At 39.0% G+C, this 27,435-nt stretch overlaps 1 protein-coding gene across 26 annotated transcripts in view; it reads right to left on the bottom strand.

The window, feature by feature from the left end:
- Positions 1–27,435, bottom strand: part of NRCAM (neuronal cell adhesion molecule) — a 325,353-nt gene that overhangs the window by 71,870 nt on the left and 226,048 nt on the right. For 15 of the 26 annotated variants that reach the window (XM_044946603.2, XM_044946617.2, XM_044946605.2 and 12 more), the window contains 7 exons: positions 22,280–22,480; positions 19,859–19,876; positions 16,930–17,035; positions 13,331–13,527; positions 10,182–10,304; positions 1,683–1,853; positions 1,046–1,102 (listed from right to left, as the gene is read on the bottom strand). In XM_044946603.2, coding sequence (XP_044802538.2) covers positions 1,046–1,102; positions 1,683–1,853; positions 10,182–10,304; positions 13,331–13,527; positions 16,930–17,035; positions 19,859–19,876; positions 22,280–22,385 — 778 coding nt within the window. In that variant the 5' untranslated portion in view covers positions 22,386–22,480. The remainder of the gene's footprint in view (positions 1–1,045; positions 1,103–1,682; positions 1,854–10,181; positions 10,305–13,330; positions 13,528–16,929; positions 17,036–19,858; positions 19,877–22,279; positions 22,481–27,435) is intronic. The other 11 variants (XM_025291106.3, XM_044946607.2, XM_044946608.2 and 8 more) reach the window with 3 other exon arrangements.

Below are 27,435 nucleotides of genomic sequence, written 5' to 3' on the forward strand. Positions count from 1 at the left end.
CTTGAATGTGTTATCTACTTGATGCTCATAAAAACTGAAAAGATAATATATAAATTATCCTCACTTAGAAGAAAAAGCTGAACACCAGAAAAGGTATTACTGAAGACAAATTAAGAGTTTTCCTTAGATTTTAGAGATGGTGGAGGAAATCATACCCCTTTGAAAAATCACTTTGAAGGTGATTTCGAGGTCCATATTTTTCAGGAGTATTTTAATATAAAATAAAATAATATGAAATAAGGTAAAAATAAAATAAAAGTAAGGCAGGAGTTATGGTATGTTACCCTGGCCATTGATAGTACCTTAGTGCTTTTTACTTCATATCTCAAGGGTAAAAAATTAGTACAGCAGAAATTTGAGCTTATGGATAATTTAAGAGGACCCCATATTCAGAACCCATAATTTTCATTCATAGACTCTATATTTAAGATCCATGTTTCCCTTAAGGAAATAAAATTCTTTTCCTTTTAAAAGAATGATGTTAAATCTATTTTTAAAAGATTATTTCCACTGAAGATAGTGTCTTGATTTTAAACTAAATTAAGAGAAATACTATTTCTAATTATATGACATTGATAAGGTCATGTGAAAACAGATGGAAAATACAATGCTTTCCTGTCAAAATCCGGTTAACGTTAGTTGCTAAAGGTTATTAAGACTTTGATGTTAGTATTTTAGCAGGTTAATGTACCTTGCCAATTCTTATTAATCTATGAGAAAAGTTTATGAGCCAGACAAAAAATGAAAAATGTAATTCTAAACATATATGAAAGATTTTTTCTCCAAATTTTGTGGGATGATTCTTTACATGAAAACAGTTATAGTAACTTTTGTTATTATACATACAACATGGAACATGTTTTAATGACATGTTTGAGAGCTCAAAGCTAAATTTATATGAAACATACATTGATTCTAGTGGTATTAAACATGTAACTAGGAATTTTGTAAAGAAATCAGGTTAAACAGCCATGGAGGTGAAGTTAGTGAACTAAATTCTACAATGAAGAAGAAATACCAGTTACAATCAATCACCAAAACTCACCACCATAAAACTCAGTGTCACTCAAATTAGCAGCTATAGTGTCATTCAATTCATCCACTGAAATAAACAGAATATTATGAAGAATGCAAAAAGAAGTGGAGAGAGAATTGTAAAAAAAGAAAAAAAAGTACTGGGCAACAAAACATAAACCACCATGCTGACCAAGTGCCATCCCAACCTAGTAAAAACAGTGCTTTGCATTGTACATGACTATTTCATTAATTCACTGAGCCACCCCCAACCAGTAAGATGCAGACATATAACTGAAGCTGCAGGACTCCCAGTTAATGGCACTGTGGAGCATAAACCACAAGCAAATGCTCAGAACACTAAGAACTGGGTTGGCCAAAAAGTTCATTCAGCTTTTTCTGTAACATCTTACCAATGTTCTGGCCAAACCAATAGATTCAGGAAGTTGTCATAGAAACAAGAATGGTAATAACAGTAAAAACTGTACAATACAGTAAAGTAGGCAAGCTTCCTATAATACACATGCCAACACTTTCATGACTATTCACAGGTACTTCTCTGATCAATGAATCTGTTTACTTCAAAGTTAGTGGGAATTAATAGTTAACATACTTGCACACATTTGTAAACATCATTGCAAGAGAGTTTTTGGAAATTGAACTCTTACCTGAAATCACCTTAACAGAAATTGGTTGCTTCTGCTGTATGGTTTGAGTGTGATTAAATCTGGCGTAACAGATGTAGTCTTCCCGGGTGTCCTCTGGGAGCACATTGGAAAAGTAAAGGTCTCCATTCAGACCTTGGGAAACTCTCTCACTCTGTGGAAGTCTTTGAAAGGCTGGAGAATGGCAGAGAGGTATCTAGATCATTCCATCACAAAGTGGCCACTTTCCAAATTAGCAAGATAACTGTATCTACTAATAAATAGTCCTGTGAACTTCACTTGCATGTATTTTTTTCCTCTATAAAGCTCTTTTGAGTAAAAGCAAATAATCGCAAAAAGAAAAGACATATGAATTAAAATCCCAACTGTACCTGCCAGACCCTAACTTCTCTAGAGTGGGGGCAGAGGTGAGACTAAAGCTGCCCAGTGAAGGGTTTTAGAAAACAAGTGTAAACCAAAAAATGTTTTATGGAATGAGTTTGTGTGACTTTTCCTAACATTTAAGTTAATCCCTAAGTACCAGATCACCTGACCTGCCTCTTGAGAAATCTGTATGCAGGTCAGGAAGCAACAACAGTTAGAACTGGACATGGAACAACAGACTGGTTCCAAATAGGAAAAGGAGTATGTCAAGGCTGTTATATTGTCACCCTGCTTATTTAATTTATATGCAGAGTACATCATGAGAAATGCTGGGCTAGAGGAAGCACAAGCTGGACTCAAGATTGCTGGAAGAAATATCAATAACCTCAGATATGCAGATGACACCACCCTTATGGCAAAAAGTGAAGAACTAAAGAGCTTCTTGATGAAAGTGAAAGAGGAGAGTGAAAAAGTTGGCTTAAAGATCAACATTCAGAAAACTAAGATCATGGCATCTGGTCCCATCATTTCATGGGAAATAGATGGGGAAACAGTGGCAGACTTTATTTTCTTGGGCTTCAAAGTCACTGCAGATGGTGACTGAAGCCATGAAATTAAAAGACGCTTACTCCTTGGAAGGGAAGTTATGACCAACCTAGACAGCATGTTAAAAAGCAGAGACATTACTTTGCCAACAAAAGTCCGTCTAGTCAAGGCTATGGTTTTTCCAGTGGTCATGTATGGATGTGAGAGTTGGACTATAAAGAAAGCTGAGTGTCAAAGAATTGATGCTTTTGAACTGTGGTGTGGGAGAAGATGACACCACCCTTATGGCAAAAAGTGAAGTCCATCCTAAAGGAGATCAGTCCTGGGTGTTCATTGGAAGGACTGATGTTGAGGCTGAAACTCCAGTACTCTGGCCACCTGATGTGAAGAACTGACTCACTGGAAAAGACCCTGATGCTGGGAAAGACTGAATGTGGGAGGAGAAGGGGATGACAGAGGATGAGACGGTTGGATGGCATCACCGACTCAATGGACATGAATTTGGGTAAACTCTAGGAGTTGGTGATGGACAGGGAGGCCTGGCGTGCTGCAGTCCATGGGATCACAAAGAGTCGGACACGACTGAGTGATTGAACTGAACTGAACGAGTATTAATCACAGATACACACATATCTCGGAAAATGCATTATGGAAGCTTATAAGGATGTTAACTTGGGTTGCATCTACATACACAGTCAGACACTCAATACTGTGAGAGCATCTGATGGTGATGACCTAGGCCCTGGACAAACTGTCAGACGGATTAAGGTCCCTGCCTTGTCTGAGTGCAGGATAGGGATCTAACTGGAGAATCAGGCAGCAAACAGGCAATTAACAACAGGCTGCAATATTGATTTAACGATGCACATGTGTGCCTCAGAGGCCCCCCCATACCCAGCCTCCCTCACCTCCTCTATCTTTTCTTTTCTGTGTTACCAATTACCTTCTCACATACAGTATGTTTTACCTGTTGTGTGTATGGCTCATAGCCCATCTCCCTGAACTAGAACTTAAGTTCCAGAAGGGCAGAGACCGTCATCTGCTTGGGCCGCTATTGTAGCCCTGAAAATGCACCTGGTCCTTCATAGAATCTCTGTAATTAAATGAGTACAAGCAGCACTGTGACTTCCCAGTTTCACGTTTAACAACAGACTTCCCCTCAGGTCCAAGGAAACGTCTAGCCTTAAGAAAGGAGGGGAGATTTTCTAAGGAGATGAAGGACTCAGGGAAGTGGGACCACTGATCTATGTGTGAACTTACACTTGGCTGGCTAGCATGCTTCCTGAGGCTTCTGACTCAGTTCACTGGGAGAGTGCTTCAGATCTGAAGTGAGAGAACTAGGAAAAATCGCACCTCTCAGTTGCCTCTGGCCAAGTGTTAACATCTCCTGGGAGGAGGATTTCTCAGTCTGAGTCAAACAGCTATGTTCCTCCAGCAGCAGGTACCCTACCCAATCATCATGAAATGCAAAATGATGGGTAGAAGCCTGCAGCTCCCTTGGGTGGGAGAAGGCAGGGAAATCTGGAGACAGACTTTGAAAGGATGCCGGTTAACCATGTGAACCAAGTTTGTGGTCAGGATGGGGGTTTGGTTGGCGGTTGTAAATTCATGGTTGGAAGTCACTAACCAGGGAAAGAGTTGTTTTAAAAAATAACTCAGAAAAATAATGTATGTTTATTTTATGAATACAAAGAGTTAAATATAGGGATATATTTATCTTCTTTCATTTCTCCTGCTGTATTTTATTGTGGATTAGTGTTGGGAGATCAAATGAAAGGGAATGGGATTTTATGAGGGTGGGAACACTTTGCCCATTGAATTCCTTTGTATTGCATTGGGAAAAAAATGTATGCAGATAGGAATAATTTGGTAAGGTCATCTTGCCAGGAGAATGCTACACATATCTGAATTTTTTTCTCATACCCACATGCAATTTCACTTCAAAAATCCAGAGGCATTGTCAACGGCCTAAATGTATGGAAATGACATAACCAGCAGTGCAATATGAAAATAAATTAGTTTCGTATTCAGATGATTCTGAGACTTCACATGTAAACCTCTCTTTATTAAGCAGAAAAGTCATCATTTCTGAATAAGAAGCAAAAGCCAATTACTGGGCTTCACTTTGGCAGTGAGAGTTGGATACTGTTATTCTAAACCATAGATATCACTCAGTTCTACTTGATTGGTTACTTATGCTTTCAAAATCTGAAAAAGTTATTACATAATCATATGAAAAATATTTTTGTCCATTTATCCATTTATATATATATTTTCCACTTCTCTGTGATACCTTCTCTGAGTGATTTCATATAAGAGTCGAAAATGGAAATGAAATGTGAAAGCTAGATTTTATCTTCTGTAATGTGAACAGCTTGTGATTTCAAAGGAAATCAAGTCACTGAGAATAGAATGTATTCCCCACAAGTATTTTCAACCCTTCCCACCATTCCACCCAAAGGATTCCTGTCAAGGACAATGGCAACCCCCATGTTGCCAAATTCAATAGTTATTTCTCGATCAGACTGGAAGCTGTCTCATCTCTCAGCAATGTTTGAAACGACTGATATTCTGTCTTCTTGGCCCTTTTTCTTCCCCTTGTTCTGGGGATAGCTCCTCTCTCTGTTTTCTTCTTACTGAAGCCACTGATCTTTATCATCTACTTTTCTTTGCTCCCTAAATGTCTGGCCCTAGGAGGGCCCTGGTCTCAGCCCCCAGGCTGCGCTCTTCATCACCTGCATTTCTTCCCTCAATTCTCTTCTCCAGACTGACTGTAAGAAGCATCTCTGCACTAACATCCACGAATGGCTGGAAAGAGCCCTGAATCTTTCTTCTGACTCATGAAGCTCTAACTCACTGGATACCTTCACAAGGATGCCTCCCAGGCTTCTTGCGTTCAAAACCCTGGTTCCTAGTCTCCAAGCAGAAACACATGCTACCTCCAAAGTAACATGCTAACGGGAGGCTTGGAAGGGTAGGAGAGCAGAGCAACAAACAATCCCCTAAGTTTAGAGAAGGGGTGGACAGACGTTACAATGACTAATGAATGACTTCATTTCCCTGTGCCTCAGTTCCCTCACCTAAAAAGTGACGTCATCTGAGTTGCCTCCTGGGGCTGCTGTAAAAAATAGATGAGATAACTCATGTAGTCCTTAGCCAAGCGACAGGCACTTGGGCACTAAATGCCTAAGTAACTATTGTTACTACTGTATATAAAATAGATGATAAGCAAGCATCTACTGTATATAGCACAGGGACCTGTGCTCAGTCCTCTGTAATAACCTAAATGGGAAAAGAATTTGTATATGTGTAACTGAGTCACTGGGCTGTATACCTGAAACTAACACACACTGCAAATCAACTATATTCCAATATAAGATAAAAAATTAACTAAAAAATATTAGCTGTTACTGGGGATAAAATACCAAAAACAATAAAAAGACACAAAACATTCGGAACAGTTTTATTTCCTTTCCTTCATGGGCTTCTGCTGTTTTAGGAAAGGACAACTGCATTTTACCAGTTGTTCAGTCTCAGTCTTTGGGGTTACCTTTGATTCTGCTCTCTCATGCCTCCATCCTGACCCCCAAAAATCCTGGAAGAGACTTTGAAATTATATTTGGAATCTATTTCTTACCCACTCAACTACTACTACCCAAGTCAGAGTTCCCATCAACTGTTGTCCAGATCACAGCACTGGTCTCCTAACAGGCTGCTCTTTTCTTCTTTCTGTCCTCTCTATTCTCCAGGCATGAACCGAAGTGATGTTCTTACTATCTGTTCTGTGTCAGGTGAAGCAGCTCCTTCAATGGCTCTCTACTTCATTGAAAGCAAAAGCCAAAGTCTTACGCATTGAGTCCCTGGACTTTCCCGACCTCTTCTCTGCCTGTCACCCTTGGATTAGTCAGCCTGGCCACACTGGCCGCCCTGCTGCTTTTACACACACCAGGGATGCACCTGTCCTTGGGGTTTACACTGGTTTTCTCTTTCCACCCAGATAGTGAAGGTCTGCCTACTCTTTAATTCCTGTAAATTTCTGCTCAAAACTCTGCCTATTTTTGTCCATAGCACTTACTGTCAACTGATGCATATTTTCCAAATACACTTAACAGTCTGCTTCTGTCTCTCCTTCCTTTTATTCCCACTGCAATGAATATAAATTCAGTGAGAGCAGGATCTTTGGTTTATTTAGAGAGGCACCTGGTACATGGTAGTTCAGTCCAGTGGCTCAGTCGTGTCCAACTCTTTGCGACCCCATGGATTGCAACACGTCAGGCTTCCCTGTCCATCACCAACTCCCAGAGTTTGCTCAAACTCATGTCCATTGAGTCCATGATGCCATCTAACCATCTAATCCTCTGTCATCCCCTTTTCCTCCTGCCTTCAATCTTTCCCAGCATCAGGGTCTTTTCCAATGAGTTAGTTCTTTGCATCAGGTGGCCAAGGTATTGGAGTTTCAGCTTCAGCATCAGTCCTTCCAATGAATATTTGGGACTGATTTCCTTTAGGATTCACTGGTTTGATTTCCTTGTAGTTCAAGGGACTCTCAAGAGTTTTCTCCAACACCATAGTTCAAAAGCATCAATTTTTTGGCACTCAGCTTTCTTTATGGTCCAACTCTCACATCCATACACGACTATTGGAAAAACCACAGCTTTGACTATATGGACCTTTGTCAGTAAAGTAATGTCTCTACTTTTTAATATACTGTCTAGGTTGGCCATAGCTCTTTCTCCAAGCAGCAGGCATCTTTTAATTTCATGGCTGCAGTCACCATCTGCAGTGATTTCGGAGCCCAAGAAAATAAAGTCTGTCACTGTTTCCATTGTTTCCCCATACATTTGTGATGAAGTGATGGGACTGAATGCCATGATCTTCATTTTTTGAATGTTGAGTTTTAAGCCAGCTTTTTCGCTCTCCTCTTTCACTTTCATCAAGAGGCTCTTTAGTTCCTCTTTGTTTTCTGCCATTAAGGTGGTGTCATCTGTATATCTGAGATTATTGATATTTCTCCTGGCAATCTTGATTCCAGCTTGTGCTTCATCCAGCCCAGCATTTCTCATGATGTACTCTGCATATAAGGTAAATAAGCAGGGTGATAATATATAGCCTTGACATACTCCTTTCCTAATTTGGATCCAGTCCAAATTAGGAACTGGACAACTCCAACTGTTCCTTCTTGACCTGCAAACAGATTTCTCAGGAGGCAGGTAAGGTGGTCTGGTATTCCCATCTCTTTAAAAATTTTCCCATTTGTTGTGATCCACACAGTCAAAGGCTTTAGGGTAGTCAATGAAGCAGAAGTATATGTTTTTTCTAGAATTCTCTAGCTTTTTCTATGATCCAATGGATGTTGCAATTTGATCTCTGGTTCCTCTGCCTTTTCTAAATCTGCTTGAACATCTGGACGTTCTCAGTTCATGTGCTGTTGAAGCCCAGCTTGGAGAATTTTGAGCATTACTTTGCTGGTGTATAAGATGAGTGCAATTGTGCGGTAGTTTGAGCATTCTTTGGCATTGCCTTTCTTTGGGATTAGAATGAAAACTGACCTTTCCTAGTCCTGTGGCCACTGCTGAGTTTTCCAATTTTGCTGGCATATTAAGTGCAGCACTTCCACAGCATCATCTTTTAGGACTTGAAATAGCTCAACTGGAATTCTATCACCTCTACTAACTTCATTCATAGTGATGCTTCTTAAGGCTCACTTGACTTCACACTCCAGGATGTCTGGCTCTAGGTGAGTGATCACACCATCGTGGTTATCCGGGTCAATAAGATCTTTTTTGTATAGTTCTTCTGTGTATTCCTGCCACCTCTTCTTAATATCTTCTACTTCTGTTAGGTCCATACTGTTTCTGTCCTTTATTGTGCCCATCTTTGCATGACATGTTCCCTTGGTATCTCTAATTTTCTTGAAGAGTTCTCTAGTCTTTCCCAGTCTATTGCTTTCCTCTATTTCTTTGTATTGATTACTTAGGAAGGATTTATTATCTCTCCTTGCTATTCTTTGGAACTCTGCATTCAGATGGATATATCTTTCCTTTTCTCCTTTGTCTTTAGCTTCTCTTCTTTTCTCAGCTCTTTGTAAGGCCTTCTCAGACAACCATTTTGCCTTTTTGTATTTCTTCTTCTTGGGGATGGTTCTGATCACTGCTTCTCATACAATGTTATGAACCTCCTTCCATAGTTCTTGAGGCACTCTATCTACCAGATCTAATCCCTTCAATCTATTTGTCACTTCCAATGTATAATCATAAGGGATTTGATTTAGGTCATACCTGAAAGTTCTAGTGTTTTCCCCTATTTTCTTCAATTTAAGTCTGAATTTGGCAATAAGGAGTTCATAATCTTGAGCCACAGTCAGCTCCCAGTCTTGTTTTTGCTGACTGTATAGAGCTTCTCCATCTTTGGCTGCAAAGAATATAATCAATCTGATTTCGGTATTGATCATCTGGTGATGTCCATGTGTAGGATGGTCTCTTGTGTTATTGGAGGAGGGTGTTTGTGATGATCAGTGTGTTCTGTTGGCAAAAGCCTGTTAGCCTTTGTACTGCTTCATTTTGTACTCCAAGGCTAAACTTGCCTGTTATTCCAGGTAGCTCTCAACTTCCTACTTTTGCATTCCAGTCCCCTATGATGAAAAGGCCATCTTTTTTGGGTGTTAGTTCTAGAAGGTTTTGTAGGTCTTCATAGGACTGTTCAACTTCAGCTTCTTTAGCATTACTGGTCAGGGCATAGACTTGGATTGCTGTGATATTGAATGGTTTGCCTTGGAAACAAACAGAGATCATTCTGTTGTTTTTGAGATGGCACCCAAGTACTGCATTTAGATGCTTCTGTTGACTATGAGGGCTACTCCACTTCCTCTAAGGGATTCTTCTTTGGTCCCACCCTTTAGAACAATACCCAGATTCCCCCACAGCCAGTCCCTCCCATCAGGAAGCTTCCACACGCCTCTTATCCTTATCCATCAGAGGGCAGACAGAATGGAAACCACAATTACAGAAAACTAACCAAACTGATCACTTGGATCACAGCCTTGTCCAATTCAATGAAACTATGAGCCATGCTGTGTAGGGCCAACCCAAGACCAACATGTCACGGTGGAGAGTTCTGACAAAATGTGGTCTACTGGAGAAGGGAATGGCAAACTGCTTTAGTATTCTTGCCTTGAGAACCCCATGAACAGTGTGAAAAGGCAAAAAGATACGACATTGAAAGATGAATTCCTCAGGTCAGTAGGTGCCCAATATGCTACTGGAGAAGAGTGGAGAAATAGCTCTAGAACGAGTGAAGAGGCTGAGCTAAAGTGAAACAATGCCCAGCTGTGGATGTGACTGGTGATAGAAGTAAAGTTCGATGCTGTAAAGGACAATTTTGCATAGGAACCTGGAATGTTAGGTCTATGAATCAAGGTAAATAGGTACATAGTAGGTATTCAATAAAACAGAGCAAATGAATGAAATGATATGTGATTTGTTTTCCTGAGCATCTCTAAAAAAATTATAAACATGAATCACAGGAGGTAATCATTGACTTGGATCGCCAATAATCATAAGACTCATGAAGAAAGTTCATATTTTTGAAACTTACAATTATCCATCCAGAATATTATGGGTGGTGGTAACCCAATTGGTGGTCTGCAGGGAAGGACCAAAGACTGGCCATTTCGAAGTATTATTGGTTCAAGCTTTTCTTTGGTCCACAACGGTGACCCTAATAAAATAAAATAATAATTTCTAAGTTATTTCTGCACTGGAAAACAAAAAAAGCACTATAAAGAAAGATAAACCAAACTTGTAGAGAAATAGTAACTTGGAATTTATGGAAATTAAGATAAATTTTTCAAAAAATTATATTCATAGGATAAGTTCTAAGTCAGCAAGTCCATTTCTAAGAATTTACATTAAATAAATCCTTGAAGATACATAATGATTTTGTTAAAAGCATGCTTTTCACAAAAGAACAAAAAACATTTATATATGTAAAAAGATTTGTGAAAGAAATAATAGTAAAGCTATACTTTTGAATAAAATAGTGTTAGATGTTGTATAAAGACAGTTAAACAATAAGTATAAGATTAATATAATAAACATGATATGTAGATAAGCCAAAAAGGTTACAAATTCAGAATGAGTTTGTTTTCAATAAGTACACACTTATCTGCCTAGGTAAAAATATAAAAAACAGTAATTTCCTTGAATGAAAGGATTCGTGAACAATTTTTACATTTCTTTTTTGTTCATTTGTAGTTGATTTGTTCTGTAAAGCACAAATATTATACACATAATTGAAAAAAGCTTTAAAAATGATCAGACTTTCAAATGGCCACTGTTCTTTCAATACATGCTCTTGGGCTGTTGAGAGGATGTACTGACTATTGCAAAAAGAGTTACAATAATATGAAGATGATGAGGCCACTCTGTTTCCAGTGAAATTTTGATATAAAAATGTTTAAAGAAATATATGCACTCTAATGTTCATGTTCATAGCAACATTATTTACAATAGCTAAGATACGGAAGCAACCTAAGTGTCTATCAACAGATGACTGGATAAAGAAGTCGTGTGTGTGTGTGTGTGTGTGTGTGACATATAATGAAATATTGGGCTTCCCTGGGGCTCAGATGGTAAAGAACCTACCTGCAATGCAGGAGACCTGGGTTCAACCCTGGGTCAGAAAGATTCCCTGGAGAAGGGAATGGCTACCCACTCCAGTAATCTTGCCTGGAGAATTCCTTGGACAGAGGAGCCTGGTAGGCTATAGTCCATGGGGTCGCAAGAGTCAGACATGACTGAACAACTAACACTTTCACTTTCACACAATGGAATATTACTCAGCCATAAAACAGAATGAAAATTGGACACCTGCAGCAACATAGATGGACTTGTAGGGCACTGTGATAAGTGAAATAGGTCTCTTTGTACAGAGCAAGACAAATAGATGATATCATTTATATGTGGAATCTAAAAAATATAACAAATTAGTGAATATAACAAAACGGCAGTGGACTCACAGACATATACTCACTCACTCACAAACTAGTGGCTCCCAGTGGGAAGAGGGAAGAGGAGAGAGGCAATATAGGGGGAAGGAGTTAAGAACTACAAACTGCTGTGCATAAAGTAAGTTACAAGGATATATTACATAACACAGGAAATATAACCAATTTTTATAATATTCTTAAATGGAAATGGGAGAAAATAATAGCAAATGAAGCAACTGACAAACATCTAATCTCAAAAATATACAAGCAACTCCTGCAGCTCAATTCCAGAAAAATAAATGACCCAATCAAAAAATGGGCCAAAGAACTAAATAGACATTTCTCCAAAGAAGACATACAGATGGCTAACAAACACATGAAAAGACGCTCAACATCACTCATTATCAGAGAAATGCAAATCAAAACCACAATGAGGTATCATTTCACGCCAGTCAGAATGGCTGTGATCCAAAAGTCTATAAGCAATAAATGCTAGAGAGGATGTGGAGAAAAGGGAACCCTCTTATACTGTTGGTGGGAATGCAAATTAGTACAGCCACTATGGAGAACAGTGTGGAGATGCCTTAAAAAACTGGAAATAGAACTGCCATACGACGCAGCAATCCCACTGCTGGGCGTACACACTGAGGAAACCAGAAGGGAAAGAGACACGTGTACCCCAATGTTCATCGTAGCACTGTTTATAATAGCCAGGACATGGAAGCAACCTAGATGTCCATCAGCAGATGAATGGATAAGCGAGCTGTGGTACATATACACAATGGAGTATTACTCAGCCATTAAAAAGAATACATTTGAATCAGTTCTAACGAGGTGGATGAAACTGGAGCCTATTATACAGAGTGAAGTAAGGCAGAAAGAAAAACACCAATACAGTATACTAACGCATATATATGGAATTTAGAAAGATGGTAACGACAACCCTGTATGTGAGACAGCAAAAGAGACACAGATATATAGAACAGTCTTATGGACTCTGTGGGAGAGGGAGTGGGGGGGATGATTTGGGAGAATGGCATTAAAACATGTACAATATCATATAAGAAATGAATCACCAGTCTGGGTTCGATGCAGGATACAGGAAGCTTGGGGCTGGTGCATTGGGATGACTCGGAGGGATGGTGTGGGGAGGAAGGTGGGAGGGGGGTTCAGGATGGGGAACACGTGTACACCCGTGGCGGATGCATGTTGATGTATGGCAAAACCAATACAATATTGTAAAGTAAAAAAATAATGATAATAAAAAATAAAAAAAGAAGTAAACTCCAAAAAAAAAGGAGTATAACCTTTAAAATTGTGAATCATTATATTATATACATATAACCTATATAATAAAGTACATCAACCATACTTCAATTAAAAAATGTTTAAAGAAGTTACACTTATACCTCAATTACCCATTTTATATTGAATTTATCTCCATCTGACTATATGGACTATGCTTGTACATAAGATTCAGGAGAAATTAATGATTAGATCAATCTGAGGAAGAAGCATTTTTCTTACCCCTGGTGATTTATTCTGGACTTCTACAAAAGACACACTGGTTTGGCAAAACATTAGGCTGACGAATTGGGAAAGGTGGAAAAGGGTGACGATTTTCATGCAAAATAAGCCAGAGTACTGGCATCAGTGCCACTGCCTTCTTGTAGTGGTTATTTGGATGATGTAACAGATGCTGGTGTTGGAGCCAGACTTTAAAAAGGGTCCTGTTCAGCGAACAGGTCTGACTTACTGGATGGACGGATGACAATGTTATTAGAAATCGCAGCCCCGCGTTCGTTCCTGGCTGTACACTGATAGACTCCTTCATAGGTCTCTGCTTTCCCCTCGCTCATGATGTTGATTGTGAGGGTTCCTGAGCCAGGCTTCATGGTGACGAGAGGATCTTTATCTATGTCAAAATGAGTCCCATTTCGGGTCCAGGAAAAGCTGCCAGGCACATAGAGGATTAAGCTTGTTAACAGTCCAGAAAAACAGGATTACTTGCTTTTTAACAAATTCCTTGAAGTTTTATGAGTTTCTGAATAATTAGACTTTAATATTCAATAAAAGAGCAATAAGCTCCATACCTAAAATGTTTCACTGAATCGTGACTTAGAAAAAAGTGCTGACCATACATACTAAGGTTCATGTCTTCATCAGAAGTACCAAAATCTGACTCAATAAAGAAACCATGCATACAAATTGCCTGTCATTTTTCAAAGAAAATATTGTAAGTAGGTCACCAAGGCACATCTTCTTAGAGCTTTATTACATTTTTATTATAAACTCCATTGTTTATAGAATTGATAACCTGTCTATGAAAATTTGCTCCAGGGTGAAGTGTAACATGAAAGGCCTTTACAAGTACTAATATATGTGTATATTATAAGTGATCAGACTAGTGTCAAGTTACCACAAGGCAAAGTGTGAGCTGGGAGGAGAGGAAGACACTTGAATTCAATGGTATTTTAAATGTCAGGTTTCATTAAAAAAGTGACCATTCTATATAAAATATATTTGAGAATTTTTAATCTAGAGATGATTTTGTAAATTTCTGGGAAAGTATTTCAAATTGGCAACTAAAAGCCTTCTTTTTCAGCTTTGTTTATATAAAATAAATGACTGCCTTATATAAAAGCCACAGAAGTCATGTAATAAAAGACTTGGTAACTGGTTACAAATGAACAACGGCCATGCTCTTACACAAGCATTAATTTCTAAACTTTTCCATGATTCCCAAGCCCTCTTGGATTTCCCTTCCCACTGTTTACCCATTTACTGGGAGCTGTCACACCTCCTAAGGCAGGAGGCAGTGGTAGTGGATGCTACTGGCTTATGGTAAATAGAGATTAAGGATGCTGTAAAATATCCTACAATGCACAGGAGAGCTCTGCCTCCATAACGAAAAATTATCCAGCCCAAAATATCAACAGAGCTAAGGTGGAGAAATCCTGCCTAACAGGGAGTTATAGGAAGTATTAAGTGAGTATTAAAGTGAAGGGGACACTGTCCATCATAGGACATTACATTAGGGCTTAAGCACTCAAATATTTCTAATAATATAGCAGAACAGATTGTTTTAAGCCAGCCTTTGATGGAAATTTTTGATATCCTTAGGTATTTACTGCCAGTTAATTTTTTCCTCTGGTGCCAGTCTGTGATAGATTAGTAAGGCTGGTCATAGACAAACTCAGAAATACAATATTGAGAAAATCTCCTTTCTATTTTATAACTTTAAAAATTCCACATTATATGTCCATAATAATCATCCAATTCTTGAAAACTTCCATATATTACAGGACAAGTTACAGATCACCCACTAAGGAGGTGTGGAACCTGGATAAGGTTACCTAGCATTATTGGGCATCAGTTTTCCCTCTATAAAATATACTGGCTGGACAAGATAATGTTTAATGTTTCTCCCAAGTCTAAAATGCTCTGCAGTGCTCATGCCAAGATGCATATAAAGCGTCCTGAGTGTTGAACTCTGCCATGTCTGGAAAACCACTTGGAGCTATTTTATAGATTTCGAGAGAGCTAGGAGAGATCTTAGAAGTTGTGTAATTCAGCTTCTTTATTTTATAGATAAAGACACCAAGGCCCATACAGAAGGAATTTGCCCATGTCACAGGCTGTCAGAAGGCTCTTTTGACATCTTCCCACAATTTTTTAGCATGTCACACATAAAGCTATCAGTATGGAAATGCAACCATCTGGGTTTTTAGGAAGAACCAACTGAATTTAATTAAAAGCAGAAAGACAAAACAATGAACCTACAGACATTATTAAATGACACTTTATTTTTTTTTTTTTTTAATTTTATTTTATTTTTAAACTTTACATAACTGTATTAGATTTGCCAAATATCAAAATGAATCCGCCACAGGTTTACATGTGTTCCCCATCCTGAACCCTCCTCCCTCCTCCCTCCCCATTCCATCCCTCTGGGTCGTCCCAGTGCACCAGCCCCAAGCATCCAGTATCGTGCATCGAACCTGGACTGGCAACTCATTTCATACATGATATTTTACATGTTTCAATGCCATTCTCCCAAATCTTCCCACCCTCTCCCTCTCCCACAGAGTCCATAAGACTGTTCTATACATCAGTGTCTCTTTTGCTGTCTCGTACACAGGGTTATTGTTACCATCTTTCTAAATTCCATATATATGCGTTAGTATACTGTATTGGTGTTTTTCTTTCTGGCTTACTTCACTCTGTATAATAGGCTCCAGTTTCATCCACCTCATTAGAACTGATTCAAATGTATTCTTTTTAATGGCTGAATAATACTCCATTGTGTATATGTACCACAGCTTTCTTATCCATTCATCTGCTGATGGACATCTAGGTTGCTTCCATGTCCTGGCTATTATAAACAGTGCTGCGATGAACATTGGGGTACTCGTGTCTCTTTCCCTTCTGGTTTTCTCAGTGTGTATGCCCAGCAGTGGGATTGCTGGATCATAAGGCATGTCTATTTCCAGTTTTTTAAGGAATCTCCACACTGTTCTCCATAAATGGATTAAAGATCTAAATGTAAGACCAGAAACTATAAAACTCCTAGAGGAGAACATAGGCAAAACACTCTCTGACATACATCACAGCAGGATCCTCTATGACCCACCTCCCAGAATATTGGAAATAAAAGCAAAAATAAACAAATGGGACCTAATTAACCTTAAAAGCTTCTGCACATCAAAGGAAACTATTAGCAAGGTGAAAAGACAGCCTTCAGAATGGGAGAAGATAATAGCAAATGAAGCAACTGACAAACAACTAATCTCGAGAATATACAAGCAACTCCTACAGCTCAACTCCAGAAAAATAAATGACCCAATCAAAAAATGGGCCAAAGAACTAAATAGACATTTCTCCAAAGAAGACATACAGATGGCTAACAAACACATGAAAAGATGCTCAGCATCACTCATTATCAGAGAAATGCAAATCAAAACCACTATGAGGTACCATTTCACGCCAGTCAGAATGGCTGCAATCCAAAAGTCTACAAGTAATAAATGCTGGAGAGGGTGTGGAGAAAAGGGAACCCTCTTACACTGTTGGTGGGAATGCAAACTAGTACAGCCACTATGGAGAACAGTGTGGAGATTCCCTAAATGACACTTTAATAATAGGTGAAAGTGTGAAAGTAAAAGTGTTTGTCGCTCAGTCGTGTCTGACTCTCTTTGACTCCATGGACCGTAGCCCGCCAGGCTTCTCTGTTCATGGGATTCTCCAGGCAAGAATACTGGAGTGGGTTGCAATTCCCTTCTCCAGGGGATTGTCCTTACCCAGGGATCTATCAGTGCTTCTTTTCAGTATTATAACAACAGAAAGCACACCTACCTTGGAGGAGGTTTCCCCTTTGCCTCACACTGGATTACAATATTCTCTCGAGGGTCAATAATGTAATCTTTTGGAGACTGTTGAGTGATGGTTGGTGGTTGCACCACTTAATTGTAGAAAGAAGAACAATGGATAGAAATAAATTATTTAATATTGTAATAGTAATCATTTTTTTTTCTGTATCAAAATCACTTACCCTAGACTAAATATGCTCCAAATGTTTTTAGTAATTTCTCTTGTGGCAACACACAACTCAGCAGATTCTTGGCTAAAAGACTCTTAAAATTTTGGAGTCAAGACATAACTCCCTTTTGGTAACTTTATTTGTGTTCATAAAGCCCATTTTCCCACACTGAAAGTTTGGGAAATTCTTTACCAATATAAGCTTAAAATTAAGATTTTCATTTCTGATGTAACAATGAGAAATTTCTCTGAGACCTTTGGTTCAAATGATGCTTTTTGATAAAATTTAAGTTACGAGTAAATTTGCAACTTTATTAAAGAGTAACTGCTTTATAGTTCATTCCTGGGTTCATGTAAATGAATACACAGGTAACAAATATATTTGAGAAGCACTGTTAAAAAGATGATTAAATTAGAGACTTGACATGTCTTATTAGAGCCAGGAGGAAGGTGGCTACTAGGAACAGAGATAAAACAGGCTTATTTAGAAGAGGAATTGGGAAGCTCTCTGTTATAAGAAACAATATTCTCATTTCAGTCTTCAAAGTGCTATGTGATAATTTATTATCACATTGTAGGAAGAAACTATTCTGACCCAGAACAACTGAATCTGAAAAAAACCTGGTATGTGGACATTTGATGTTCAAGTCACTCTAAGATTACCATGCCCTCCTTGTGAAATCAGAATCACAGAGTGTAGAACAGGAAGGGAAGGGAGAAATAATCTATTTTGACTTCTTCTGTTGCCTAATGCAGCAAAATAGCTTGACTTCCTAGGCAAGCAGAGAGAAGCAAAGTGTCCTGGGTACAAGGTAACTACCTTGCACACCTCCAAAGAGAGCTGTTTACACAGACCACAATGGTTCTCAATCTGGTCACATCTAGAGATGATTCTGGTTGTCACCACTGGGGTGGGAGTGGTCCTGGCATCTGGTGGGTAGAGGCCAGGGATGCTGCTAAAACATCTTACAGGGTACAGGACATCTTTATAATGTAAAGACTTGGTATTTGGTTCATTTAAGTTTTTCATATTTCAGACTGTCCCTTTCCTCTGCAACTATGCTCTGGGCTTCCTTTGTGAAACTTCTTCCATCTGCCAATCAAGTTATTTCCCAAAGCTTCCTAACTGTTCTCTGCCTTTGTCTTTCTTTCTTGTGGGGGAACTGTGCACATGACTAAACCGACCACTTCCATGGCTTAAAATGTCTTATAAATCTGCAGGCATGATTCTGTTTTCTTTGTCTCCAATCTTGTGTCTATTGACCAGACAGCTCTTACTAAATATCCAAAGAACACCTAAAATACAGATCAAAAATGGAACTCATAATTGCCATCATTTACTGTGCACCTGTTAGCTGCAGGATACTGCACAGTGTCAATTTCAACTCCCTTTAGCAAGATCCATCCCCTTCCTTATCCTAAGCCAGCTGCTCCTTTCAGCCTCTAGCACTGTCCAGGGGAGCCTCATCCTTTCCAGCCCAGTCAGTTACCGATGCTGGGTAGCAGTTTGGTCTAACAATTAAGAACTAGTCTGTCTGTTTTTCACCAGCTGTGAGAATTCAAGCAAGTTTCTTAACTTCTGTGAGCCCTCATTTCCGTAAAGGGAAAACAGGGTTTGAAAGTGGTATCTACCTCCTAGGGTTGCTGGGAAAATCAAATGAAATTACTTGTGCAAAATTCTTAGTCCATGCCAAACTGTAATGGTTCAGTGATATTACCTGTATTTAGATTATTATCATAGTCATTTTTATTTAGACCAGCTTCACTTTGCAGAGATCCTTTAGGCTCTGGCAGTATAGAGTCTGGGATGATGGAAAGAAGCTTAGAATTCCCCACTAAGGGATCAGCAGGCATAGGTTGTGGGTAAGGGGGACTTTTAGGAGTGATTCAATCTGATTTCTTGTGCTTTTCTGAGAGTGACAGAGATGCAAGGGTGGTGGTCTCAGACCCAGAACTTAATGGAGCTGGTTTAGCTGCCACAAGTCACGGCCAGGAGCTGACCATCTAGATGGAACTCTTTGAACAGTGCTGAGGTTACTGGGCAACCAACAAGGGCTACGGAGTAACAAGGGGAAAAGGTGATTTTATATAATTGTCCTGGTTAATCCAATACCAAAGAATTTTTCAAATGCTTGAAAATTATTATTATTTTTTAGGTAGATGATAGGTGGTGCCCAGCTGTCAGAGGCAGCAGTTTTAGATTAGAGCATGCCACTCAGAAAGGATGTGAGTGGGGGTTGCTTGTCTTTTGTATACTTCCAAACAAGATTCAAACTCTCTGGGCCATTTTACTGATGACATTAAGAAACACTAGTCTACCCAGTCCTGCAGATTGAGCAAGTATATGAATGAACTCTGCTGAAGTACCTGCAAGTGCCCAACTCCTGTATATATCCAAAGACATGTTTTTATTCCAGCCAGCTTTTAACAGCATTTAGAACCAGAAGTTCTCTTCCAATTTTGTGGTTCTCATTGAGTTACATCAGATGTGAATGAAGTGCAGAAGTTAGTAGTGCAGAATATTGGTAAAAGAAAAACAGTAATACCTGAGTTCAGAATTTATGCAGGGAATATATTCAACCTGCTTCTTGGAATTTCATTGCAATGCTTAGCCACAGTAAACACACATGCTTAAAAAGACGTTAGCCATGAAAATAAAATCGTGCATTTAATTCACAGTATTCATTCAAAAACAAAGACACAGTCAAATTTTCACACTGCCTGGTAATGACTGAAAGACACTTACAGTCTTCAAGAAGTTTTGCTTTTTCCCCATCAATATCAGCAGGTGAGTGGGCGAACAGGATTAAAGAAAACCAGATGTTAGTAATAGGAACGTTAGCACCCTGAAGATAATAGGGGCGTCTTGTCTATTTTATTTAATCTAAAAAACCAGTAGAGCAAAGGTGGAGCTGGTGAAGTAGCAAGAGAAAGAAACCCCCATTAAAGGTTTTGTTTATTCCTGAAGCAGTGATTTCTACAGAAACATAAGGGAAGAACAAAAGAGATGCTATAGGCCCAAAAAAATGATTCTTCCAGGAATAGGAATGGGTAATTCCATGCCATACATGTTGTGCTGGACAAGTAATTATGTTCAATTTGAAAAATAGCCTAAATCTACAATTAATCTGAGTTGTCACATACTGTGTTGTGTCTGATCCTATTATTCCAGACATCACTATGCACATGGTAATGATACCTAACAATGGGACACTGCCACAAGGAGAGTGCTCCATCCAAGTCAAATCCAGCACTGATTTGAGGTTTTTCTATTTCCATGGTTAATCCCCATGTTGGTAATTGCACTTTTCAGACAGTTGACATATTTCTGCTTCAGAATGCCTCAGTCACCCAGGGCTGCTAGTACCTACCCCAAGGTGCAGAAGAGGTGTAAGGAACTGGGGCAGGAAGAAACTGCATTAGCATGCAATTCACATGATTCCGCTGTGCTGCCTGTCATTACTACTTGCAAAGGTTAATGCAGGAGCGCCTGGGTTGTCTGTGACTTTCTTTTCATCATGGTTCTGCCTCTTCTCCATTAGCAGCGATAATTGAGTTAGCCGTAGGTGACTGTTTCCCTCTGATTGTTAGATTGAGCAGTCAGATTAAGGGAGAATATATTTAACACAAGAGAGAACAAAAGCATTTCTCTCAATGCTTTTCTCTCACTTCTACATATCTGCTAGGGCAAATGCTTACTTAGGCATTCAAACACCAATGGGCTTAACCAATCATATCTTTTTTTTTTTTAATTGAAATTAAAGTCACTGAATGAATATCTTTTGAAAAGAAGTTGAATGTTGCATTTTCTTATACTTTAAAGATGCACAGCAAAAGGAGTCAACAAAGCATGGGGCCCATCACATCTCTTCTTCCCATTGGCAGTTGCAATCTCTTTGGTTAAAAAAAAAAAAACAACAAAAAAACGACATAACAACAATTGAATTGCCCCAGGAAAGTGTTATCTTCCTTGCACCTTGGAAAGCTTGCCAAACAGATGTTCTATTCAAGAAGCTAATGGATTTAAAGAGGTCATGTAGATTAGGGATAAAGAATAAATCAATTCTGAAGTACAGTAATTGTCCAGATTTGAAATTCTGCTTTCCATTGCAGGAAAAGTAACCCGTTGGCACTTAGCATTATCTGTAATTTTTCAGACGCCACCCAGCTCGGGGAGAGTGCAGCATATATGGTGCTTTACTGAGGAAAGGGTGGGCTCCTATAGTAGCTGTTACTTGCTCCATTCTAAATAGCAATTTTGCTGAAGACTTGTTTTATTCTCAACATTGACATCTTGGTCTTTAATCACCATTTTTAAAACAAAGACCTTTCACTAGGCTTTGATAAGACACATTTTCTAGCTCTAAACTCATACTTAAGATTCAAAACTCCAAAGTGAACTTTGCCTTGTCTGAGTCAAGAGAAATGAGTCGTGGGTAGTCTGGGGATACGGAGGGGCATGGGGTTGGCTGAGAGATGATCATTTTGCTCTCAGCATATGAAGGGAGAAGATGGAGAGGTGGGAAGGGGATAAACGGGGAGGGGGGTGGTAATCCGTGATCATTCTTTTTATTGGCGTATAGTTGCTTTACAATTCTGTTAGTCTCTGCCGTACAACATCGTGAGTCAGCTAAATGTATACATATATTCCCCCTTCTTGAGCCTCCTTCCCCATCCCACCCCTCTAGGTCATCACAGAGCCCCGACCTCCCTGAGCCACACGGCAGCTTCTCTCTAGCTATCTATTTCACACCTGGCAGTGGACACGTGTCAACGCTACTCTCTCAGTTCGTCCCTCCCTCTCCTTCCCTGCCTGTGTCCAAAAGCAATTCCTGCAGGATGGCTTCTATAAAAAGTTGCCTGTTGGGAAGATCAGCTCACACTTCACTCCTTCTTGGGCCAGCCCCCTCAGTGGTACACCAAAAGGACCTGAAGGGAGGGAAAGACTGATAGGGAGGGGACCATGTGTCTGACCCATTCGATGGCCTTTTCTAGAGTCTGATTCTTTTTTTTCCTAGGGACTGATTCTTTATAAACACCAGGTGCTGTTTGATTTGCTTTTCAGGATCACACAGACGTGTCCTCCATCCACACTGTTCAGAGTGATGGTAAATGCCGGGGAGGTTCTGGCTCCAGGGGCTCAGAGCTTTGCAATGTTAATACTTACGATCAAGAGGGACTTCCAGGGCACTAATCATCTGGCACAGGAAGAGCATCAGCGGCGCTCTGCCTGCAGATAAGCGCTTCTTTTTCGGCATTATTTTAAGCTGCATTAGCTGAGCTCCTGCTGAGCCCCACAAGCTGAATTTCCTTTTCTTCTTTCACAAAAGATTTGTGTGCAGTGTTTCAATAATTCTCATGCAGGAAACTGAAAAAGGATAGAGGAAGAATGAGTGTAATCTTTTTTTTTTTGAAAGAAGGAAATGAAGAGAGGAAGTCTGCAGTTCAGAACATCAGTTCTGTATTATACATGAACTCTAAATGGGAGCTAACTTTTAAATATTTAACTCTGAGGACTGAAAGAATCATTTATTCATAAATCAGCTAAAATTAGGTCAGAAATATTTGCAATGATGTCAAGCAAAACCTGTTAGTGCCATCCTTCTGGTTTTCCCAGTTTAAATATCTGTGTTTATATCAGAGGCTACCATGTCTCTAACAGAGCAAGAAAACTTAGCTTTAAATCGGTTAAAAGGTGTGACTTTGAAGGGGAGGCCTAATGGCTTCTCTTTTCCAGAGATTCTCTCTGTGAAAGTTCAGGGTGTGGTTGTCAATTTGTTTCAAACCTCAAACACTGATTTACTGGCAGAACCACCAAGAATATTGGCCTTTTCCGTCTCTTACCTGGACTGTGGCAACAGACACGCCTGGGCTCTGAGTTTCAGGTCTTCCTCACTGCAGCAACCCTCTGAAACAATGCTGACTAATTTTCTCAAAAGGTCTTTGGTTAAATCATCAGAGTAGTCTCATGGACCTACCCAATAAAGTTCAAATACCCTTAAACAGGTAATAAAAAACTTCAATGATCTGGTCTGAGTTTATCCTACCAACCTTATTTCCTCCTATTTCCACATAAGTTATTATTTTTGTTTGTTTGTTTGTCAGTTTGATTGCCTGATTCTGCTTTTCTTTCTTGGGCCAGTCTTTCAATATGCTTTGAGTTTTCCCAACTTCTTGCTTTGGTTTATCCTACTCCTTTTACCTGGAATGTCCTCTCCACCAAATTTCCTCATCAGTGTCCAAAGGATTTCTTTATAGATCATTGAAAATGGAAACACAAGCTGACCACTCAAATAAAGTCATTTATTTCATCCTCTGAGAACCCCTGAAATTCCTTGTTTTATTCATCATGTTATTATACAGGTATATACTTTTGGGGGATATGCATGCTCTCTCCCCTACTACTTCAGACAAAGATTGTGCCTCTCCCATCTTTATAACCTAAAATAGTGTACCTGGCACATGAAAGTGTCTACCGTACACAAGAAAACATGAGCACAAACACAGAATGTCAGACAGGCTTCTGTCCGACAGCAGACTCCTGCGTGAAATGATGGGTATAATCTTCTCCCTAAGAGATGCTAGTGACCAATAGCTCTCTCTCAAGAAGGTAGGAGAGATGCCATTATTATAAACTAGGGTCATTTATGCAGTTTCATTACTGAATTATTTGTGTAATTGTGTATTTTTAAAATGTCTATCTTTCCCACTCAACTGAAAACCTCCAAAGAGTAGGGACCACATCTTCCGTGTTCCCTATCATGTCCCCAGAGCTCATCACAGTGTCTGGCATACGGTAAGGAGTAAATAATATTGGCAGAAAAAAAAAGGCAGGGAAAGGGGAAAGATGAGGTTGTATTCAGAGAGGCACTCTGACCACAGTCTATCTAAGGCTATATTTATATTTATACTTATGTGCATGCATGCATGCTCAGTCATGCCTGACTCTTTGCGATCCCATGGACTGTAGCCCACCAGGCTTCTCTGTCCTTGGGATATTCCAAGCAAGAATACTGGAGTGGGTTGCCATTTCCTCTTCCAGGGGATCTTCCCAACCCAGGGATTGAACCCACGTCTCTGGAGTCTCCTACATTGACAGGCAGATTCTTTACCATCATAGCACTTGGGAATCCCTGGTTTCCTACCAGAATTCTTCAGTTTCTTACTCAATTCAGCATTATGGTCTAAAAGTCACAAAACTATTTCTCTAAAAGTCCTTTATATAAATCCTCTTGAAGAGGAGGCATTTTTACAAAGGTAACAGAGTGAAACCATAACTGTCTATATTTACACTACTTGGTTTGAAAACCAAACTCTTATCAATCTGGTCAAATTAGTTGGCATATTATGTCTGTGTGTGGAAGAGAGCTTAAATGTATAAAAGAGAAATGAAGTGATGCTGATAACATGTGTTTTGCTAGCAACTGAGTTCTGATTTGAACATGATTATAACTGTAGTTGTGTATTTCTTGCAAAACAAATATAAAAATATGCTAAACAAATGCAAAAAATTCCAAACATAGACATTATACATATATAAATATTATTTTATGAATGAAACATCCATACTGTGTGCTTTCATTTAAGATCCAGGAAATTTGTCTTTCTATATTACAATACATAAACATCACGATTTAAACATTGAGAGGCAGGTAGAGAAGCTCACCCAACCATTACTAACCAAAATATAAACCAGACTGTCTTTCTGTGCATGCAAAGCAGATCTATATTATTTAATCAGATTTACTTAGGTCTTTCATGATTTTTTCTGTTGAACTGCTAGTTGTGAATTTATAGATAGTCTTCAAGGAAAATAAAACATAAATGGCAAGATGACCCTAAAACAAGTCAATGATACATGCTACACATACTGAGAGAAAACTATAGAACCAAACATTGAGAAAACAAAGGGAACATCTGCCTGAATTGTGTGTCAAACTAACTGAGTTTATTCAATTTAAGTGCCTGGAATAGATGCCAGAGAACTAAAACACTTTCTAGAAGCTGTACAAATAAATTGTAATGCACATAAGATCTTAAGCAACTACATACAGTTTCTAAGCTCTTCATTCATTATTTGTTTCCCTGAATGCCTTAACTATTCATCCTTCAAAACAGAGAAACTATTAGACAACATCCTATAAAAGAAAGTATCATTCAACCTGCTTATCTTTTCAGAATATATATGGAATAAAATACTGCACATTAAATCACAGTGTTGTATAAAGAAAAAAATAAAAATCTTAAGAAAAATTGAGACAGCACTTACTTAAAGAGACATGAGTAAATCTTCATAATGAGAGGAGGTCATGAACTATAATAAATGAAGATGCAGTCTCTCATCAGAAGCTGTAAGCTCATTTAAACCAATAGCCACAAAATCATCTCCAGTGTAGGTTCTGTTTGGGGAGGACAAAGCAATGGCCCAGCCCATCCTCTGAATCCTGCCCATGGAAAATCACTGACTTCTCCTAGGAATGCCAGCACAGGTGAATAACCCAGTCTCTAAGGACAGCGCTAGGTCCCTGAAAGTCACAGTGAAAATCAAATACAGCTACAGAAAAGTGAACTTTCTCTCTGTAAGAGGGATGGACTTCGCATGTCTCACAGAGGAAAGCCACTGCTTCTGCACTCTGAGTACTGACGTCAGAGCCCTGCCCTGCCAGGAGCCCATCTGCCTTGAAGTTTACCTTGGAACAATGGTCACTCTCTTTTACGTGAGAATCATGAACCAAAACTAAATGGTTTATGCAATTACATTAAGATGAATGAAACCCCCATCTGAAATAGCATCTTGTTTAGTCAAGTTATAGGGCATGCTAGCACAACATAGTTTGTAATTTAAAAAAAATATTTGCCACAGACATTTTAAAGCATACTTGAATGAGAAAGATGATAGGTTCATCTTCAGAATACAAATCACCCCAATATTTAAAACTACATATTGTTAAAATGACCCAGAGTAATCATAAACAGGAAAGCCTTTTACTATTCTGCTTCATTTAACTCCATTCAAAGTGACTTTTCACATGTTACCTTTAGAATCTCTGAAACAGGAGAGAAAAAAAAAATCTCCCTTCTTTAGTAAACTTTTCACCATTAAGAAAGAAAGAAAACTTAAGGTTCCCTTATTTCTTTTGTATAAAATTCATATTAAATCATACAAGCACACGTTTTAACAAAGGCTTCATACTCCTGTTGCTTACCTAAGAAGTCTTGCCGTTAGAAAGAAAAGAAAATCTTTGCTTTTCTCAAATGAGAAATGAAATTAATTTGAATGAAAAAAAAATAGCAGTTCTCTACCAGAACCAGGAGGCCATGCATTACTTACCACTTCATTCTAGCCTATTTGTACTTTTTAGCATCCCAACATGGGTGGTTCAGTGCTGACTGCACAGTGTAACACGATCTACTCTCTAAGCCAATAAACAAAGATGCTTATGTGACTGCACGCCCTTTGGCACGCTAATTATTGCTCTGGTGAGCCATCAGCGGCCGCCCTCTCTGAGTGGAGAGCTAACTGGAAGTGGCATCATCTTGACTGTGAAAGGTATTTTTTAGCAGCCAACTCAGGATGGTTACTGTTTCTTAATTGAAGTACAGTTCATTTACAATGTTGTATCAGTTTCTGATACACACAAAGTGATTGATATATGTATCTGTGTGTATATAAATATTCTTTTTCATATTATTTTCCATTATGGTTTATTACAGGATGCTGGACATAGTTCCTATGCTATATAGTAGGACCCTGTTGTTTTTCTATTTTATATATAGTAGTTTGTGTCTGCTAATTCCAAACTTCTAATTTATCCCTCCTCCATCCCCTTCCCCCTTAGGTAACCACAAGTCTGTTCTCTATGTCTGTGAGTCTGTTTCCGTTTTAAACATAAGTTCATTTATGTGATGTTCTAGATTCCACATATCAGTGATAGTGATGTCACATTGTATGTCTTTGGATTACTTCACCTAGCATGATAATCTCTGCTGCTGCTGCTGCTGCTGCTAAGTCGCTTCAGTCGTGTCCGACTCTGTGTGACCCCATAGATGGCAGCCCACCAGGCCCCACCTCTCCAGGCAAGAACACTGGAGTGGGTTGCCATTTCCTCCTCCAATGCATGAAAGTGAAAAGTGAAAGTGAAGTCGCCCAGTCGTGTCTGACTCTTAGCAACCCCATGGACTGCAGCCACCAGGCTCCTCCGTCCATGGGATTTTCCAGGCAAGAGTACTGGAGTGGGGTGCCATTGCCTTCTCCCTGATAATCTCTAGGTCCATCTATGTTGCTGCAAATGGCATTATTTTGTTCTTCTTTTTTTTTTTTTA

This window comes from Bubalus bubalis, chromosome 8, assembly GCF_019923935.1.
Source record: "Bubalus bubalis isolate 160015118507 breed Murrah chromosome 8, NDDB_SH_1, whole genome shotgun sequence".
In the NCBI taxonomy this organism is placed as follows: domain Eukaryota; kingdom Metazoa; phylum Chordata; class Mammalia; order Artiodactyla; family Bovidae; genus Bubalus; species Bubalus bubalis.